This window comes from Equus caballus, chromosome 10 (genome assembly GCF_041296265.1).
Source record: "Equus caballus isolate H_3958 breed thoroughbred chromosome 10, TB-T2T, whole genome shotgun sequence".
In the NCBI taxonomy this organism is placed as follows: Eukaryota; Metazoa; Chordata; class Mammalia; order Perissodactyla; family Equidae; genus Equus; species Equus caballus.
In genome coordinates, this window is record NC_091693.1 from 40,592,450 (window position 1) to 40,611,805 (window position 19,356).

The window sequence follows — 19,356 nt, forward strand, 5'->3', positions numbered from 1 at the left end:
TTAACTGTAAATTCCAGATAATGATCTCTCCCACCCATAAGATTATTATTTGGCTTAGAAGAACTATTTCAGGTAAAGCATTACATGTTCAATAAATACTATTATTATTACTATTATTGTTGTTGTTGTCCAACATTTGGATTTAGATAAGGATCCTTTTTTTTTATGTTAACTGTAGAACACAACTGTAACACAACTTTTAGGATTTCACACTATTAGCCAATGAACTACATGTTACTTCTTTAGACATAGACATTATATGCTTCCTACTTTGAGTGGAACTATGTTTACAGCACAGCACGTGACATTATGTATATAAAAATTCACTTTATTTTACAGTTTGACATTGTACATTTTAAAATACTGCCCTTAATTATTACAGTAATCATACTTATATGGAAAAATAACTCACTTTATAAAATGTAGAAGAAGGTCAGTCACAAATTTAGCAGATTTCACAATAGGGCTTCCAGGCTCATTAAAGGTTCGTGTATTATGTTCTATATATCGAACTTCCCACATTAGGGAGGAAACCCGCCTTTAAACAAACAAAATACATAAGTCTTAACTTCATTATATTTAGAAATACGTGCACACAATTTAAAATCAAGACATTCTGACATTAATCGCAGTCTTAAATCAATTATAAAACATACACCTTAAAAAGTTACTTTCAAAAAAATATAACCTCATTTGTGTTAGGGACAAAAAACAGAGCAGCAACATTAATTATGTATTTACATAGAAAATATCTAGGTTAGATATACTAGACTACTAACATGCCTTCTTTTAGGGAGAGACTGTCTATAGGGGGAGTAGCAGGACAAAAGAAACAGGAACTTTTAGTTTTTGGTTTATATATTTCTGTCATGTATGGTGTCATTTTTTGGTAATAAGCATATCTGACTTTTCTATAAAAAAAGAAACAATTTTAATCTAATTATCTAACTATTATCTAACTAGGAATCAAATGACATGTAAAAATGAAAAGCTAACTGATAACCTACTTATGAGATATAAAAATACAAAAACATGGTGAACATGTTAGTTTGCCAAGAAACCTAACTAAACGAAAATTAGTTTGTGAACACTGAATTGACAATACTAAAACTTTGGTGTTTTGTTTTATTTCTGAAAGTAAAGAAAAATCCAAAGATGATTCGTAGAATATCATCTGATATGTGGTCTCACTTAAAATAAGGAAGAAAACACTCAGAAAATCTGAGGTGTGAACAGAAATAAAATTATATGGACTTAAAAAAATATTATATCTAATTGTGGCTACAGAAGCAGAAAGAAAAGCCTTTATGCATTTCACATAGTATTCACAAGACTCATTCTAATATAGAATTACAAAGCTGTGTGTATAGTAAGGCATTAGATTAACACCAGCAGGGCAAACTGATAGTAAGTTTAACAAGACACTGAACTAGAAGTTTCAGAGAGGAAAACCATAAATTGTAAGAAGTCTGAAGCCAATGAGTAAAAGAGAAGCAAAAAAGCTTGAAACAGTGAAATAACACATGAAAGTATCATTGTATTAAATAAGAACATAACTCGGGTCTATATATTATAGGTTGAAAAACAGGTACTTCCTAATTTACATAAGGATTGTGTTCCCAAAACTTTTTTCCTAAATTCGTTACTAAGCTAGGCTAATGCAAAAAAGCCTATTTAAGCTGTGATGTACCTTGAAATATAGTAAACCTTAGCAAGTATCATATCGAGCAGTATTTCTAGAGAAAGTATATTTACAATAATAGTGGAAGATGCTGTAAGCTTGTATTTCTAGCTGTAGTCCCACTAGTGTACAGAACAACTCTTTCTCTCCCTGCTATCCTCACATGTCTTACTCAATCTCTGAAGCACTAGGTCTAACTCCTAAGGTTTAGCAATTTAGGCGTCTAGGGAGAAAGATCGAGATAAGAAGTTCCTCTCCATTTTCTCTCAAACTTCTAACATGTGGTGTTGAAAAAAGGTTTAAAGAAGTGTGCTTCAAGGGTACCACGGTTGGAGGCATATATCATAGGTGATTTCCTTATCTCTATGCTTTTGACAAACATCAATGAAGCAACAGCAGAAACACCTCAAGAAATCAGAAAAATCTTCACAACTTGAAGTCTAATATCTTAGTTTTCTTTATTCCAGTGGTTCTGAATCAGGGTTGCTTCTGCCCTGCAGGAGACATTTGGCCTAACTGTCTGGAGACAATTTGGTTTTTACAACTAGGGGCTGCTATTGGCACCTAAAGGGTAGAAGCACAAGACAGTCCCTCATATTGAAGAATTTTCTAGTCCCAAATGTCAGTAAAGCTTTTGTTGAGAAACCCTGCTTTAGTCAGTAAGGAATAACAAATGGTGCTTTCAGTGTCAGGTACACAAAAGTACCAAATCAGAACTATAATTTAAGTAATAAAAAGAACCAAAGGCACATTTTATATAGAAAAATACGAATACAAAATATGAGTAAAAATTTCCGTAAGTTAAAATGACTAACAATGTAAAAAACTGCAGTAACATAAAACTGGTCACAAAAGAAAGTTCCCATGCAGTATTATTTAAATTGAAATATTGTTGGCCTGCTAAACAAGTCACATTAGAAAAATGAAAACTGGAAGTATGATTTCATTATGTAAAAACTATAGAGTTAAACTTAGTTTTTTGACAAGAGATTTTAGGCAATAAACCTACCAAGCCCATCCAAGATTAGAACTCAATGTTTATCAAAATTGTTAACTGGAAAAAGAAGCAAATTACTTGAAATTATATCTATTTTTTATAACTCTGGTTATATTCCAAGCTAAGCTACAACGATGAAAAATATTCTGAACTTTCCTAATTTCATTTTTCATAAGTATTTATAAGCTGAACATAAGCAAAATAAAAAAATACACAAGTTTTTATATTATTCTAAGAAAAATCCAAGAAAAAACAAGTATTTCAATATGATATCCAGGAGAAAATGAAATACTTAGGCTTGCTTTATAAAATACAATATGATGACAGTGAGCAGTGACGCAGATTAGCAACTAGGAAAAACTATCTAGGAATCATATTCCAGGTGTAGTCCATAGACCAGCAGCATCAGCATCTTTGGGAACTTGTTAGAAATGCACAATCTCAGGTCCTACTCTAACCCTATTGAATCAGATTCTGCATTTTAACAAAATCTCCAGGTGATCTGCATACACATTAAAGTTTGAGAAACACTGCTATAGATTGCTAAGTGGGTGAAAGGATCGTAGCTACAGCAAATAGTTCTAACCTGTAAAACCTGTTTTCCAGTCTTTGTTTAATTGTACTTAAATCCGTCGGATACGCCACTACAGTGCAATACATGGGATAGGCCTGCAGATCCACAGGGGCCACAAATGCTGAAGCAATATCTAAAATAGATAAAACAAGTAAGTTTATAAATTTATTCTTGTATTGCTAAAAGTACTTCACGGACAATGCGGTTTGAATTAAGACAAGATCTGAATCACACAACCATTAGTCTGATGCTGTCTTTTCACAGAAAATGCAGAGTTTAGCTAACCTAACAGAGTCTCACTTTTTATTATGTCTACATTTACACTGCATAATCTAGGGATATCTGTTATTCATAGATTCCTTAGAAGAAAAGCGGTCACAGATAATATATAAATCTGACCTATTAAGAACATACACATACATTTCAATAATTAAAACTTGGCTATTTCTGAATCTGCATGTTTTTGACAGTTATTCTGTCAGTAACACTCTAATACACTGCATTGAAATGTAACTTTTCACTTTCTTAAAACTTATCACCTTCTCTCATCTTTACAACATAATTATGTGAAACATCAGGCAAGCAGAGAGGAGGAAACAGATCCAGAAGTCCCTGACTCAATGTCACTGACCCAATGGCACACAGTAAACTGATAAAACTCTAGAACCTACTTAAGATCACTCCTCATTTTTTCGCTCATTCACATACAATATAAGACAACTTCATTTCCTAAAATGTTACCCAAAATTGTTTAAGATAGTATTTGAGACAATGTTTATACAGTGCTGACATTTTCTAAGACTTCAGATGAAAATATTACTCAATATATGTCTCTAGTGTCTTCAGCTCTTCTTATTCATCTTAATTTCTCCCTAGACTCTTTGAAACTGATTCCTTATTGATAGAGTGGGTTGCTACAAACCACACTAGTTTAGAATTATTTTGGAATCCCACAGTTCAAATAATCAAGTTTTGTGGTCACTGCTTTCTTTTCCCAATGAGGCAAAGTAGTTTATGTACCTTCTCCCCTCCCCTTACAAATAAATATTCTCTTGTGTATAGGTACCGAAACTTAAAGGGGAAACTGGTGCAACTATCCATATAATTGTGATTCAGCCTTCTGCTCCCCCCTCCCAATTCACTGTCAGCCTCAATAGGTCAAGAGTTTTGAAATTAGGTTCTGGAGGATTCCGATTTTTCAGAGGTAGCCCTGGCACTTCTGAGGGCCCTCACTCTGAAATTCGGCTAGAGGAACCTCACTCATAACTGTTTTAGATATTTAAGTCCTGCATAAGATCTCAAAAAAAAAAAAAAATTGAAAACCACCAGCTTATAATATTGTGAAAAAAAATTTTGTTTGAATAAGAGTATTTTTCCTTTCCTTTCCTTTGCTTTCTGCCAGCTTTTTCTATATTCACGTGTTACTATTATTATTTACCTAGTGTCATCAACTGGTTTATTCCTGCAACAATTCTTTCACATTCTTCATCCCTGGGATTGGAACCCCATTCTCCATCAAGAGGTTTATAGATCAATGATCTACATTCAACATCAGTTAAAGGAACACTGGTACCTAGTTCTTCAGGAAATACAGCTGAAATACGCAGAAATAAAAGCAAATTTAGTGAAAATATGTGGTAATTTACTAACACTTAGGTTACCTTTAGAAATTAGAGTTGATATTGTCATAAAACTGAAGTATAATTTTGTAAAGATTTGGTAAGCATATTATTTTCATTAAAGAAAAGTATGTTGCAAGGATCAATAAAATTTAAATTATTTTTTAAAACATTAATTTTATAAATAATTCTTTGGATAAGCATATAATTACTTCTCCAAATATATCTGACAACTTCATTTATTATCAGTTACAGATGAAAGCAAATGTATTTCTACAAAATGATACAAACGTAAAAGTTTTCTGAATCATTTCATTATATAATCTCCATATTTACTTTGATAAAACATACACAAAGTGAAATTGAACTAATGTGGTATTTCTCAGGAATACTTCAACAGAAGCCTTAATTTCTCTATATGTAGAAACAGAGGGAATTATGAATACTGACAGACGATTCTTATGCTTGTTGCTCTAAAATGATGAAGGTAGGCTTTCTGAATGCCTGAATCTTTAACTGAATCTTTAAGAAACTCATTCGAGAGTGGTGGTGACATAAAATCTACAAATCTGCCAAGTAATTTTTTCTTTGAACTAGATTTCATCAGAGAAACATTAGGAAATATGCTACTATCTGTGTACAAAATTCCTCTTCCTCACAAAACATAACTCTATGGGTGCATATGTATGTGTATTCAAATAGGAAAAAAACAACAAAAATCATCCCCTCCACACACAGATATATTTAGGCAGGATTAACAAATAGTATTTTAATGCCACTAACTCATTTTAAGAAATACCCCAGGCATTTCAACACCGATTAGCTTCAATTCTCTCATATTCACAATAGTCCAACGTGACTTCAAACTCAAACTTTCACAAAGGAGAGAATAAAACCAGAAGCTAAGCCAGGGTTACAAATTAAGATATTTTATAGTTTTACACACCTCTAATTTAGCAGTGAAATGAAAAATACATTATTAGTATTAAATTTTCAAAGCAATAATTTCTAGAAAGAACTAGTCTTGAATAATATCAAGATGACCATTTTCTCATTTCTAAGGTTTACCAGATTTGGTTTACTCTTTCCAAGTTATCTTTTCTCTGACTTTTTAGAACACAGTAACTAGTGAACTCCTCCAATTATAAAGATTATTTCTACTGTGTCACAAGTCAGATTTTTTTCCTTTAAAAAATTTTTATTCTTATCTGATAGTACAACATACTATTAGAAAAAATCAAACAATAGAGACTAACGTAAAAGATAATTTGTGGAAGTCCTCATATTCCCACTCTTTATAAATAATCATTATTAATGATCTGGAATATAAATCCTTTCAAACCTTTTTATACATATACTATTATGTTTTGTATTTTTTTTAAACTGGAACAAAAATGGCCAATGAGGTAGAAAGAAAATGCAATCTCGGGGACCAGGCCGGTGGCACAGGAGTTAAGTTTGCACATTCCCACTTTGGCGGCCCAGGGTTAGCAGGTTCAGATTCTGGGTCCAGACCTATGGACGGCTTGTCGAGCCATGCTGTGGCAAGTGTCCCACATATAAAGTAGAGGAAGATGGGCACGGACATTAGCTCAGGGCCAGTCTTCCTCAGCAAAAAGAGGAGGATTGGCAGCAGATGTTAGCTCAGGGCTAATCTTTCTCAAAGCCAAAAAAAAAAAGAAAAGAAAAGAAAAAGAAAATGCAATTTCCAGGTTTTAGCCACACTGGTCTTTTCTCAGTTCCAGAAAGATGTCATACTCACTACCTAAGACTAACTCTTAAATCCTAAGGCAATGTGTCAGGCCATATCCAAGATGACAGTTATTATTATTATTAATCATAACTACTTACTCATTGAACCCTTACATGTGTCAGGCTCTATAATAAGCACTTTACACATATGTCATTTAATCTTCACGGCAGCCCTGCAAGGAAGGTATTCATTTACACAATTTCAAAGGCTGAGTCCTAAGAATCTGGAGTTTTGAGATTTTAAGGAACTTGCCAAGATGACTTACAAAATGCAGAGCTAGGATATGAATCCATGTCTCACTCAAAAGCCTGAACTTTTAATATTGTTATACTCTAAGTATTCTGCTGGAGTTAAAAAGAAATCTTTGCTCCCAAGTGCTCACCTTCTAGGAGTGAATAATAATTAGCAAAACATTTTCATATTTTGCTGTAATTAATTAAAATTAATTTCAATCTTCCCTCGTAGACTGTAAGTTCCAAGTGGGCAAGGATTATTGCCACAATAGGTTTGCAATAAATATTTGCTGAGTGAAGATTTTCTATTTGATCTTTACAACAACCCTATGCGGTACCAAGTTAGCAAATCAGATTCCTTATTTAAGAAATTCCATAACGCAGACACAAAGAGCCTTAACATACACTTACCATTATTAGGTATAAGTTCCATATCCCAAGGACTCATCTTTTCTGTATCTCCATTGTCCCAACTTAAAGGAAGGAAAATCCTTACATTAAAAAATCTAAATACTGTATTCCAATTTTTATAAAATCACATTATAAAAACAATTGCTTCAGTGTTTAAAAGACGTTATCTTGTATCATTTTATTAATAGACAGGGAAAATATTCAAAGCAAGTCAGGCTGAATTAAAATACAACAAATATTTTCTTACCAAACATTATAGCACTGAAACAAACTATCAGGGTACTCAGGTTGGAGAGGTTCCTGGCTTTCAATCGTTCCAAACCACCAGGCATCATCTATGACTGATCTGAAACGGTCACCTGGACAAGAAGAGAAGCCATCTCGTTACTCTGAAATGTACTACCACTGCTGTTCCTTTTTTCCAAAGTATTCCTTTAAGATACTTAAGATATATAGGAAGTCACCTACACACTCCCAAATAAACTAAGTAAATAAATAAAATCAGCAATACTGAGCAAAAAATAGTTATTTAAGAAGCACACCTGCACTGCCACTTACCAGTTTCTAATACCATTTCTTACATTTTAGGGTAAGGAGAAACACCCTCTTACCTTAAAATTTTTTACCAATCTAGCACTCCAAATTCATCAGTAGGACTATGCCCGAACTTTTCATTCAGATAAAAATACAGTTTAGATAATTTCTGCTCGACAAATATTTATAGTCTATCTTTAATTTCTTATTTTCTGGAGGCAAGTTCTTCCAAACAACAATCAAGAAACCAGCCTAAAGGGGCTGGCCCCGTGGCCAAGTGGTTAAGTTCATGCGCTCCGCTGCAGGCGGCCCAGTGTTTCGTTGGTTCGAATCCTGGGCGCGGACATGACACTGCTCATCAAACCACGCTGAGGCAGCGTCCCACATGCCACAACTAGAAGGACCCACAACGAAGAATATACAACTATGTACCGGGGGGCTTTGGGGAGAAAAAGGAAAAAATAAAATCTTAAAAAAAAAAAAAAAAAAAAAAAAAGAAACCAGCCTAAAAACAAGAGAAACAAAAAAAATCCAACCTGCCTTCCTTTGTCTCAATCACCCATAGGTTACAACACTCATATATACACTCATTTTCCCTTTCCTATAAAAATTAAAAAAAGGGAAACAACTAATGTTTGTAAAATAGACAGCACTCCTTGCATCCCTTTCCTTATCTCATTGTGTCCAGCTATTATCATCATTACTGAAACCGCTTTCCTCAAAGACCCTAATAAGCTATCTTCTCAGCCTTCCTGTGTCCTATCAATCTGTAAACCACCCTCTTCCTTTTGCCACACATTCCCCTTCCTTGGCTGTCAAGGTACTCAGTGATTCTTCTCCTGGTGAGCATGGGTTAGGGTCTCAAAGACTTGAGTCCAAATAACTTATCTGTGTGATTTTGAACAAATTAACCAGTTATTTTAGAGCTCATCTGAATCAGTTTCATTTTCAAACTCATAAAGAGAAAAGTATTTGTTAATGCTTATGAAGACCTACAGCATAAAATGAATTAAAAATTTAAAAAACAAGATAAAAGAAATTTAATGATAAGAGAAAGCTGGAGTCAGGAGTAAGTTAACAGAACACAGCTGCATGCTGTTGCATTGCACAGATAAACTTTGAGGGGGTGTGCACTGGGACCCAAATGCAGATTCCAGTATTCTAACAGCCAGTGTTGAGGCAGACATGATCTATTACTAGATTGAGTCTCTAATGCTCCTCAGACACATATTAGTGATACTGAGCTTAGTGAAAGCTACTATATAATTTAATAAACAGCATCCTTGACACCACCACAACCTTATAGTAAACACCATGATGAGTTTCCTAGAGCTATTTCTTGTGATCCTACATAGACTGATGATATCATGCTGAAGAGGAAGAACTGGATCATGTGTGCCTAATCACAATGAACAATACTGTATAATGCTAACAATGAAGTTAAGCAAGGAACACACTGCACCATTCATTTCTAAATATTTAAGACAGGCTCAAGTAATTACTATTGATGTAATTTTAAATGAGAGTTGGTACGCAGATGCATATATCTTCAGAAATAAAAGGCCAAATAGTAGTATTAACTTTAGAAGAAATACTAATCTATAAATTTAGGGGGAAAAACCTATAAGATCAAAATGAGAAAATTCTGATGTACATCCATCTGAAATATTTCTTTGATTTGTCCATTGTTTGCCATATTTCTTTGCTTAGGTTGTTATCAGCTCATTTCTGGAATATTTCTGGACTCTGACTGCTAATATTTGTCCTGCAATTTATTGGCAGATGCACGTCCTTAAAAAGATAAAATTTCTCTTGTCAAGTAACACATGCAAATAATTAAAAAAAAAAATCAAACAACATACCAAAGGCTTATAACCAAAAACTTAACTTTTTACACTTTTCTAAATACTGACTAGATTGCTATTTCTTCACTCATCAATTTTAGACATTAAATATTGACCTCTCTCCACATACGTGTATGTAATCCACATTCAGTTTTTATCAGAACGATGTAAATGTTGTTTGCTACTGCGCCAAACAGCATACAACTCCTTCCTTGCATAACTGCTTCATTGTTTTTACGATTGGCTTTCTCTGAATGTACAATTAAGTCTTCCCACATTCTCTAACAGCTCAAACTATAAAACACTCTTCCATATAATTTCCCACAAAGTCAAACACATTAGATAATTTATCAGTTCCATTTTTTTTCCCTGAAGACTTCACTCTTGGAGGACAACGTCTTCTGGACTGGTTGTTTTATAGACTTGCTAGACAGATGCTATCCTGTGACTTGTGTTGACTGTTACCTGGGAATTCCCTTCAGCTCTTTCCTGTTCTGGACTTCCTGTTTCCTGGGGGGTTTCATGTCTTTCTGGGTTTACTTACTTATTTGATGGAACACATCTTTCAAAGCTTCCAGAGAAATGGTACATGGGATGTAAATTTTTAAAACTAATTCCTATATCACTAATTACAATAACCTGCATTTCCCTAATTTTTCTTTTTAGAGCACACATGTAAATTTCTAAGTTTATCAGGACCAAACAAGAAAAGACAAATCACCATGCCAACGCCTTCCAAGGGCACTGGAGGAAGGATGGACTGGCATATCAACTGATCTGCTTTTTCAAACCAAATATGCCATATTATGTACCACACCCCACTCCAATATGACAAAGAGTGACCCTATTTGAAATTTTTACAAGAACTAGTCTAATGAATAGTGTATCTATCTGTACATAAATTAATGCATCTTAAACACATGGAAACTTTTAAGGATTTTAAAGTTTCTTTGAGCCTTGATTACAATAATAATTTTGAAGATTATAATAGAGTTAACCAATGAAAGAAAAATGTCAGTTTAGCTTTAGTCCTAGTCCAAATTATGAAACATTTTGAACTGGAAGACTCCTTTTGCTTCAAGTTTGAATTATTAATGTTTTCAACAAGTACAACAGCTAAAGGAATAGCTATAGACAATCTTATAACACATAGTTACCAAATTTAAGAGAGAAAATGTTTACAATTTCAGCATCAACTAGATTAAAAGTATTTTCATTCTTTGAAAAAACTTTAAAAAACATCTGACAGAGTGTCTTACTTTGCTATTCACATTCCCACAAACAGCAACAAGATTTCTCTGATTTTTTCTAAATTATGAATAATAGTAAATCATTTATTAGACAAAAAAAAAAAAAACACAAAAAAACACCTATGGCTTCTAAATAAATTACCCACCTATATTCCACCGCCTATATTTCGCGTCGTCAAATTGTTGTCTCAAGACTAGGAAATCTATAACGTCAGGCATATCATGGTATCTAATTATAAACAGAAACAAACTGATTAGGTCACATACCTAAAAATATCTAAAAGATGTTCATATTTATCTGAATCTTCAATGACAATCTACAATACTAAGAAACCACTGCCTCTTTCAACAGTCCTTACTTCATGGTAAATGATCCACCAGTCAGTTTCCCAGTATCGGGATCCAGAAAAGCAAGCTTAAGGCAGCAAAGAGTAGGCAATCCTACTTCATACTTTATTCCAACTATTTTCATCAGTTCTTGTTCCTGAGAAAGATAAAGAAAATAAACCATCTTCACAAAACAAATCACAAGATAAACTACTAAACATAATCCAGAAAACATTTCTGCACTTCAACCTTGATCTAGGTAGTGGTTACTGTGCATGTATATGTAAAAATTCATTGAGCTACGTACTTAAGATCTGTGTACTTTATAGTATACAAGTTACATCTCAATAAAAAAGGGGAAAAAAGGGAAAACTTCGTCGAAATAAGAGTTTCCAACACAGTTCCAAAGACCTCTAAATAATTTTGAACTATTGCTGATAAATCCAGAAATAGTTACCAAAGTTACAAATGTGAAGTTTACCTTAGACATAGGTGTTGTCTAATTTTCACTATAATTACATTTTGTACCCAACTTATAAGCTACCAAAGTATATAAATTCAGTCAAGCTTGTGTTTCTTTGAAAATTAAACATCACCTACTCCCCAGGATTGAGCCAATTAAAAAAGGTGATCTTCATGATACAGTTTCTTATACTGAAAATACTAACACTCAGTACAGTTTTCTCCATAATCCATAATTGTATCTTTTTGGACTATCAAATAAATACCATACCCGTAGTTCCATTTTATGCCATGGCTGTTTTTTGGGATTGATACTATAAATTTTATTTTTCCGGGCCATTTCAACATATGCTTCATGTCCTTGTCGGAAATAATAAACCTAAAAAGTAAAGTCACAATTTAAAACTTGAATGTGTTTCCTTTAACCCCAGACACAAGGTTAAAACTGCACAGAGAGAATTTCATGTCCTTTGAACTAGAAAGAATTCTATTTTGATTTTTTTTTTCCTTCTTTTCCTCAAGTTGACCTACCATCACTTAATTATAACCAAAGTGTTCTAAATAACAATACTTTGGTTACATATACTAAGAAATTAAGATGAGCAATTTTTTTTTGGTTTTTTGCTTTCATCATTTTATTTTTAGATTCAAAATAAGTTAATTTATGTTGCGTAATAAAGTTAGTTGTAACTAGGGGACAAGATTAATTTACTATTAACTTGTGTACCAAGTGATCTGTATATATGCAGAAAACTTTAAAATGAAAAATGTATTTCACATATACTTTATCTAATAAGGGCAGCAAGGTGTATATTTACCCTCCTTTTATGAAGATCAAATGAAAATGACTCCTGACTACCATCCTGCAGAACTAGCATTTGAAACACAGCAGTCTGACATCAAGTGTTTTTCTCACCACTAAAAAATCGTAGAGCTTGTTAAAAAATGCTATAAAAATTTTTAAAAATATTAAGTCCTTAGTAAGATTTTAAGATATCCATTATTCTACATATTTTCATTCTATTCATTAATATCATTATTGCTCCAGTTGTCTGGAACTTCATACGAAGGAATTGTGAATAATGACATCCCTATTTAAGCACCAACAATTAGAGACAACATAAACATTTTGAAAGGAAATTATTCAACCAGGAATTACACACTTTCTAGCCATCTTTTAATAACATATTGAATATAATTTAACCAAGCATCTTCTTGATGCTGCAGGATCTGTCGTACTAAATTACAGTAATGGGGTAATGTTCTGTGCTCTTTAAGTTTTCTTAGGCAAACAGGGTCTCTAAACGAATTATTTTAGATGGTTCTTTAGAGCTACTCTTGCATTAAAAAATTTTTGTTCTTTTTTTTACAGTCAACTGCCACTTTCTACTGCTAATTAGTGCGCTTTGTTAAAGAACACTCTATTTTAATTTCTAATTTATCACTGCTAATCTACTGGATACCAGATAATGCTGCCTCTTAACACTTATGCATAAAAGAAGACATAAACCACTGAGTGGGAAATTTTGATCTAAGATCTTACTTGTTTCACTTCAAATTCGTACGTCAAAAATGATGACCAATCACCCTTTCTTAAAAATGAAATAATATTCTTTATTCTAAGGTAATAGATTTTTTTTTAAAGATCTAAGAAATAAATTATGAACACTGTAGGTACTTAAATGAAACACTGTTATGAAATAAAATTAAATGAAAATAAAATGCTGAATTTTGTTTTTCCTTTAATCAGTTACATACTTAAAGCCTTAGGCTAAGAAAGCTTAATATATTTTAATTTAGAAAGGAAAAGAAAACCAGCAATAAAATCCTATTAAAAATCAGATACTCGTTTTTAAAATGCCAACAAAATTTCCGTTCTCTTGCAGTATTTACAATAGCCTCAAAAAAGATCATTAGAGCTTTCCTCCCAATTATACTTTTTCCATTCATACCTACAAACATCTAAAATGAGATACTTCCATGAAACCGCTGAAATTTTCTAGAGTTCTGTATCAATAGCCATAGAAAATCTTTAAAGTTACTTGAAAGAAACAAAAAAATGTTTTTAAAAATTTAAAAGTACCTCATCACCCATCTGTGGCACAAATGGACATCTTCGGGGAATAGTATCTGTAATCCATGTTGAAGGTAACCATTCTTCTAATGTCAAACCATTTTCCGTTAGTTCTCCTACAGCCAATCTCTAAGAGTTTAGAACATTATAAAGTACTATTATCATAAAAACTCCTATCAATCTGCTCCTTAAAATAACTATAAGGGTAGTTAAATAAAAGGGAAAGGGGATCTTTGTACCAAAATGAATATTTTTAAGTATTAAAAAATATCTTATTCTAGGAAGATGGCAGGAGTGGCAGTGTAGTTATTCAAATGTTTATCCAAATCCTCCCATTCAAAAAGAACTAGATCAACCAAAATTCTACAGACTACATTCACAACAAAACTAGGTGACAAGATATTCCCACAAACCCCAAAGTACGAAGCTCCGTGTAGTCTCCCTTCCTCTCAAAATTCTATCAGTTTTATAAACATTCCGTTTAATAAACCAAGGCATGTTTGAGGTCTTTTGTTTTTAAATCCTAGGCATAGTGTGTTATGAAGAACTAAATAAGACATTTTCATATGGGCTGAGCAGTGCAGGATACAGAAGGCTGTTTACACGGGCTGGACACCAGACTTGCACATAGCCCAAGAATACTCCTTTCCCCTTTTGCAAGTAGCTATTTCACACTGTTGGTTCACAGCTTCTAACAAAAAAAATTTTTTTCCAAGCAAAACCTTGTCAAGCCAGGTCCTTTACTTTTTAACTTTTGTGGATAAATATAAAACCAGGCCTCTGAGAAAGTTTTTATACTTTGCTGGTCACCCACAACTGGCCATCATGGTCTGGATGTTGTTACCTTACACTTAGGAAAAATGGATTTTCTAAGAGCCTTTGAAACCTAATATTATTTTATAAGTAGAGAAACTTCATGTAATTGACTAAGAATGTTTTGATTCAGTATTTGTACACTAAGACTTGTAAATTTTATTCTCTTGTGTTTTCAAAAAAGAAGGTAGCTATCACTGTGAGTTAATACAGGTTCACTAAAAGAAGCAATGTCATAATGGACTATCAGACAACACTATCTGCAGCAGGTACTCCCATAGTTGCTATTCAATATTCATTTTCCTTTTCTTCCTTTTAACCACAACTTGCTGTTTCTCAGTCAAACATCAGGGGCACTCTCGCTTTGGAGAGTAACGGGGGGGTAGGGGAGGGTGCATTTATTATATGTGAGATGGGTCCAATGGAAATATTTAGTCAGAAGAGTGATAGGATCTGACTTTTATTTTAAAAGGATCACTCTGGATGCATCAGAGCAGGAATCTGCAAATTACGGCCCACAGTCCAAGTCCAGCCTACTGTCTGCTTTTATAAATCAAATTTTATTGGAACACAGCCACACACATTTGTTTATGTATTGCCTATGACTGCTTTCAGGCGACAACAGCAGAGCAGCTGGTCTTCTAGAGAAAAAGTTTGTCAATCACTGCTTTAGAGAACAGACCCTCGGGGGAAAAGTGCAGAAGCAGGAAGACGGACGGAAGGCTACTGCAGTAACACAAGTCAGAGTTCATGGTGGCTCACACTAGCGTGACAGAAGTAGTGGCAAAATGGTCAAGTGCTGAATATATTTAGAAGACAGAGCCATGATAACTCTCTGATGGACTGGATGTGGAACATGAGAGAAAAAGAGGGACTAAGGATAACACCTGGGTTTTGGTGTAAACCATTAAAAGAGCTGTCACTGCTAAGATGAGGCGGATTAGAAGGCAGCAGGTTAGAGGAGAAAGCTTAGAAAATCAATTTTGTAATTAGTTAGATCTGAGATGTCAAGTCAAATGATATCTACAGATATTTTGTCCAGTTATTGAGTAGTCATTGCTATTATGCACTGAGTACATCACACAGAGTCAGAGATTTTATCAGTTTTATAATACTGAGGTTTTGAGTTCAAGTATTTGAAAAAGGTTTCCTTTGACTTAATAAAAAGAAAAAAGATAGAAAAACTCTGAAAATTGTTAATTCCAGACTTGATATGTATTATTACTTTCACCAGGCAAGTATTTCTCCACATAAGGAAAACACCTATGTCAACTGTGCCAGCTAACAATTCTTACATGAAGCCAGGTAACTTGGATATTAAATAGGAATGATCATATTTAAACTGTAGACTGTGGCATAGCCAAGAATCATTATGAGGACAAATCTTATTCCCCAATAATTCTTGGGGAACCTAGAATTTTTAATTAAAGTAGATTTCTATCACTTAGTACTTAAAATCACTTAAGGGATAAAATGCATTGAATTTAATTCAGTCCTCAAAATTTCCAGCCTCATGGGCTGGCCTGGCGGTGTAGTGGTTAAGTTGGCACACTCCACTTCGGTGGCCCTGGGTTCGGATCCTGGGTGCAGACCTAGCACCACTTGTCAAGCCATGCTGTGGCAGTGTCCCACATAAAACAGAGGAAGATTGATACAGATATCAGCTCAGTGACAATCTCCTCCAGCAAAAAGAGGAAGACTGGCAACAGATGTTGGCTCAGGGCCAATCTTCCTCACAAAATTACAAAAGACAATTTGATTTTTTTTAATTTTGAAGAAATAGGTAATCGATTTCTTTCCTTTCTATCCATGGAAATTTTTCTAGGCCCATCTGAAGTCTCATTTCTTCTGGAAGACTTATCTGAAACTCTAAGATAAGATGACCCCATTTGATTTGTGAGTTATCATCTTTAAAATTAATCTGGCAATTAAACATATAGATGATGTGATAGTTGTTTTTCTGTTTTTTTCCTGAGGAAGATTTGCCCTGAGCTAACATCTATGCCAATCTTTCTCTATTTTATACATGGGTCACTGCCACAGCATGGACACCAACGATTGGTGTAGGTCCACATCCAGGAACTGAACCTGGGCTGCTGAAGTGGATTGCACCAAACTTAACCACTAGGCCACAGGGCCAGCCCTGTGTCATACTTTTTGGTGTGTGTGTGTGTAATTGTTCTATTTTTATCTCAGAAGATTTAAGCAACTTGTTAGTTACACATTGTTTTGAGAATAAGAACTGAGTCTTACTCTTCTATTCATGCACTGTGTTGCTTTATAAATTCTAAGCACTTGATAAAAATTTATTAATTTTCCAGAGTTCCTAGAAGCATAAGGGATATATATGTCAGATACAATCTGAGATGACATTACTGAATCTCTGGAGAATTCTACTTTTTAACAAGCATTTTCTATATCTGCCTTACTGTTTTTTGCTTAATTAGTTCAAATAGAATTAATAACATGGAAAATATTTTCCTTTTTTCATATGTGGAATATATATCAATTACTCAATGATCCCTCTCTAGTTACTTTCCACCTCTACAATTCTACAATAAGAAGGGAAAAATTATTGTTTGAGATAACAAGAAGACTAAAGAATATGAACAATTTTTCTACTCTTAGATCCACTGGTAGGCTAATACCAACCCATATGAACAAAATCCAAATTAAAGAGAATAGCCCATAATATCCTAACCTTATGCTATTTAAAATCTATCCCACAGAAATTTCATGGCAGACAGATCCTGACACAATACTCAAACAAAACAATGCAATTAAAATATGCCAAATATTACCAGTGGATCCAAATGTGGCACTGCACAAAGGAGCACAAGGTATTAGTTTGTCGTTTATCAAATCAAGGGGGACCAGGTGAAGTAAATGGCACTCTTGGGACAGAAGAATTATGTTCTCAGAGTGACACAACACTGCAAACCTCAAAAGTTCATCAAAACTTCTTAAGATGAAAAAAAAAATGTTTACCTTACTAGCCAGATTTACGGCTAAATCAGTTTTCTTTAACCAACTTGTCTACCACATAAAATAATGAGTCAACCTACATTTATCATCACTAACAAAGCAGAAAAGAAAAGCTGTGGGCAAATGTATGGTATTTTCTTTGGTAAATCTTCCTCAAACAAGCAAAGGAGGTGACAAAAAGAACAGTAGGAAAAGCAAAGGAGGTGACAAAAAGAACAGCAGGAAAAGCAAAGGAGGTGACAGAACAGCAGGCTGTGGAATTCAAATTAAAGTAATTCATAATTATAAGGCTGAAACAATCAAGAGCTCAACTGATGAAGATACAATAAACACTTAAGACAGACATATTCTTAAAATTTTTCAAAGCTCTCTGGGAATAAAGATTTGACAGTCTCCCTAAATATTTAATTCTACAAATGACAATCTATATTTAATTCTACAACTGGCAGAAGTTTGGAAAAAAAATCTTCCTTTTGTTTAATCAAATATGCTTCCCACTTACAGTCTTTTGGGAAACAGAAAACATATCCCTTGTATTTCATTTACTTTAGAGCAAAGGTTAAAAAGCTCTTATTGTTAAAGAATTCCAACTCCACAAGAGCTGACAGATCTTATTTCTATAACATTTCTCTCTTTCTCTAATCTGTCTCAAATTATCCACCATTATTTGAGATATAGTAATCAAAACAGTACTGATGCAAGGATGGTCTAATTGTGGCACACACACTCTGTGAATTAATAAAGGCCTGTTACAACAGAAGGTTCCAACTGTAGATTCATACGAGCCTTGTGGTCAACTATGCTAACTTTTGTCATTCTTATTCCAGGTGATGTTCCCCCTATGCTTTGTTTATTTTCAGCAATAACAATTAATAAGGATGGTTAAAAGGCAAGGGCAATTCAAAGACTAATAAACTGTATGCTTTGTAGCATTATATATTTTTTACATACATAAATAAATAAATCCCACCGTATTGTCAAGAAAAATCTGTTCATAAGAGTAAATGCTCAATATTTAAAATATGAAAATTCTACAACTGAATACTCGCACACGCTAAACATTTAAAACTTCAGTAAACTAAATATATTTTGGTATTTATTCTCCTACCATGTACTTCTGAGATTTTTCTACTAATCCTTGCCGGTACACCTCAACAATGTTTATTATGTTCACAACTGCACTTTTAAAATGTGTGCTTTGTTTTCATAGAAAACATTATATTTAAAAAAAAATCAACCTTTTGTTTTCTTTCTTTGGGCTTCTTTTTCTTTGGTGATATTGGTCCATCTTTTTCTTCATTCACTTTTTTCCTTTCTTTTTTAATCTGTTTTTGCTTCTGTTTTTCAGATTCTTCTTCTTCATCTGAACTGCTTTCTGCTTTCTTGGTTTTATACTTAGGAATTTTCTTTGGTGGCTGCAGGTTAATTCCTGCATCTGCTGTCCAGTCAGAATAATCACTGGAGTAGTCGCTAGAAGGAAAAAATGCATTTAAAAAATACACACATGAGATATACTTCAAGACTTTGTTTTATGAAAAATGTAAAGAAAGATCATAAATAAAGAAGAATGACAGAATAGTATATACTAAACGAACTAAAAATACTTCCCTCTCAACTCATCTTCTAGTTTCTTAAACTTCTGTAGGCTTACCTTACTTAAATATCTCAAAAAAAAAATTAAGATAAATAAGGCCATAGCTTTAATTGAAACAAATTTAAGGGCCTTCTATGATTTTAACAAAAATATTGATTTCTGAGAGCTACAAATGTTCAAAATATTGTGGGGCATACAAAAATGA

General features: G+C 33.5%; 1 protein-coding gene across 10 annotated transcripts in view; it reads right to left on the reverse strand.

Moving 5' to 3' along the window:
* PHIP (pleckstrin homology domain interacting protein) overlaps positions 1–19,356 on the reverse strand; it is a 127,724-nt gene that overhangs the window by 19,197 nt on the left and 89,171 nt on the right. For all 10 annotated transcript variants that reach the window (XM_023650686.2, XM_023650687.2, XM_070223501.1 and 7 more), the window contains 10 exons: positions 18,796–19,027; positions 13,769–13,888; positions 11,957–12,064; positions 11,256–11,380; positions 11,043–11,125; positions 7,516–7,627; positions 7,269–7,330; positions 4,691–4,846; positions 3,265–3,385; positions 413–538 (listed from right to left, as the gene is read on the reverse strand). In XM_023650686.2, coding sequence (XP_023506454.1) covers positions 413–538; positions 3,265–3,385; positions 4,691–4,846; positions 7,269–7,330; positions 7,516–7,627; positions 11,043–11,125; positions 11,256–11,380; positions 11,957–12,064; positions 13,769–13,888; positions 18,796–19,027 — 1,245 coding nt within the window. The remainder of the gene's footprint in view (positions 1–412; positions 539–3,264; positions 3,386–4,690; positions 4,847–7,268; positions 7,331–7,515; positions 7,628–11,042; positions 11,126–11,255; positions 11,381–11,956; positions 12,065–13,768; positions 13,889–18,795; positions 19,028–19,356) is intronic.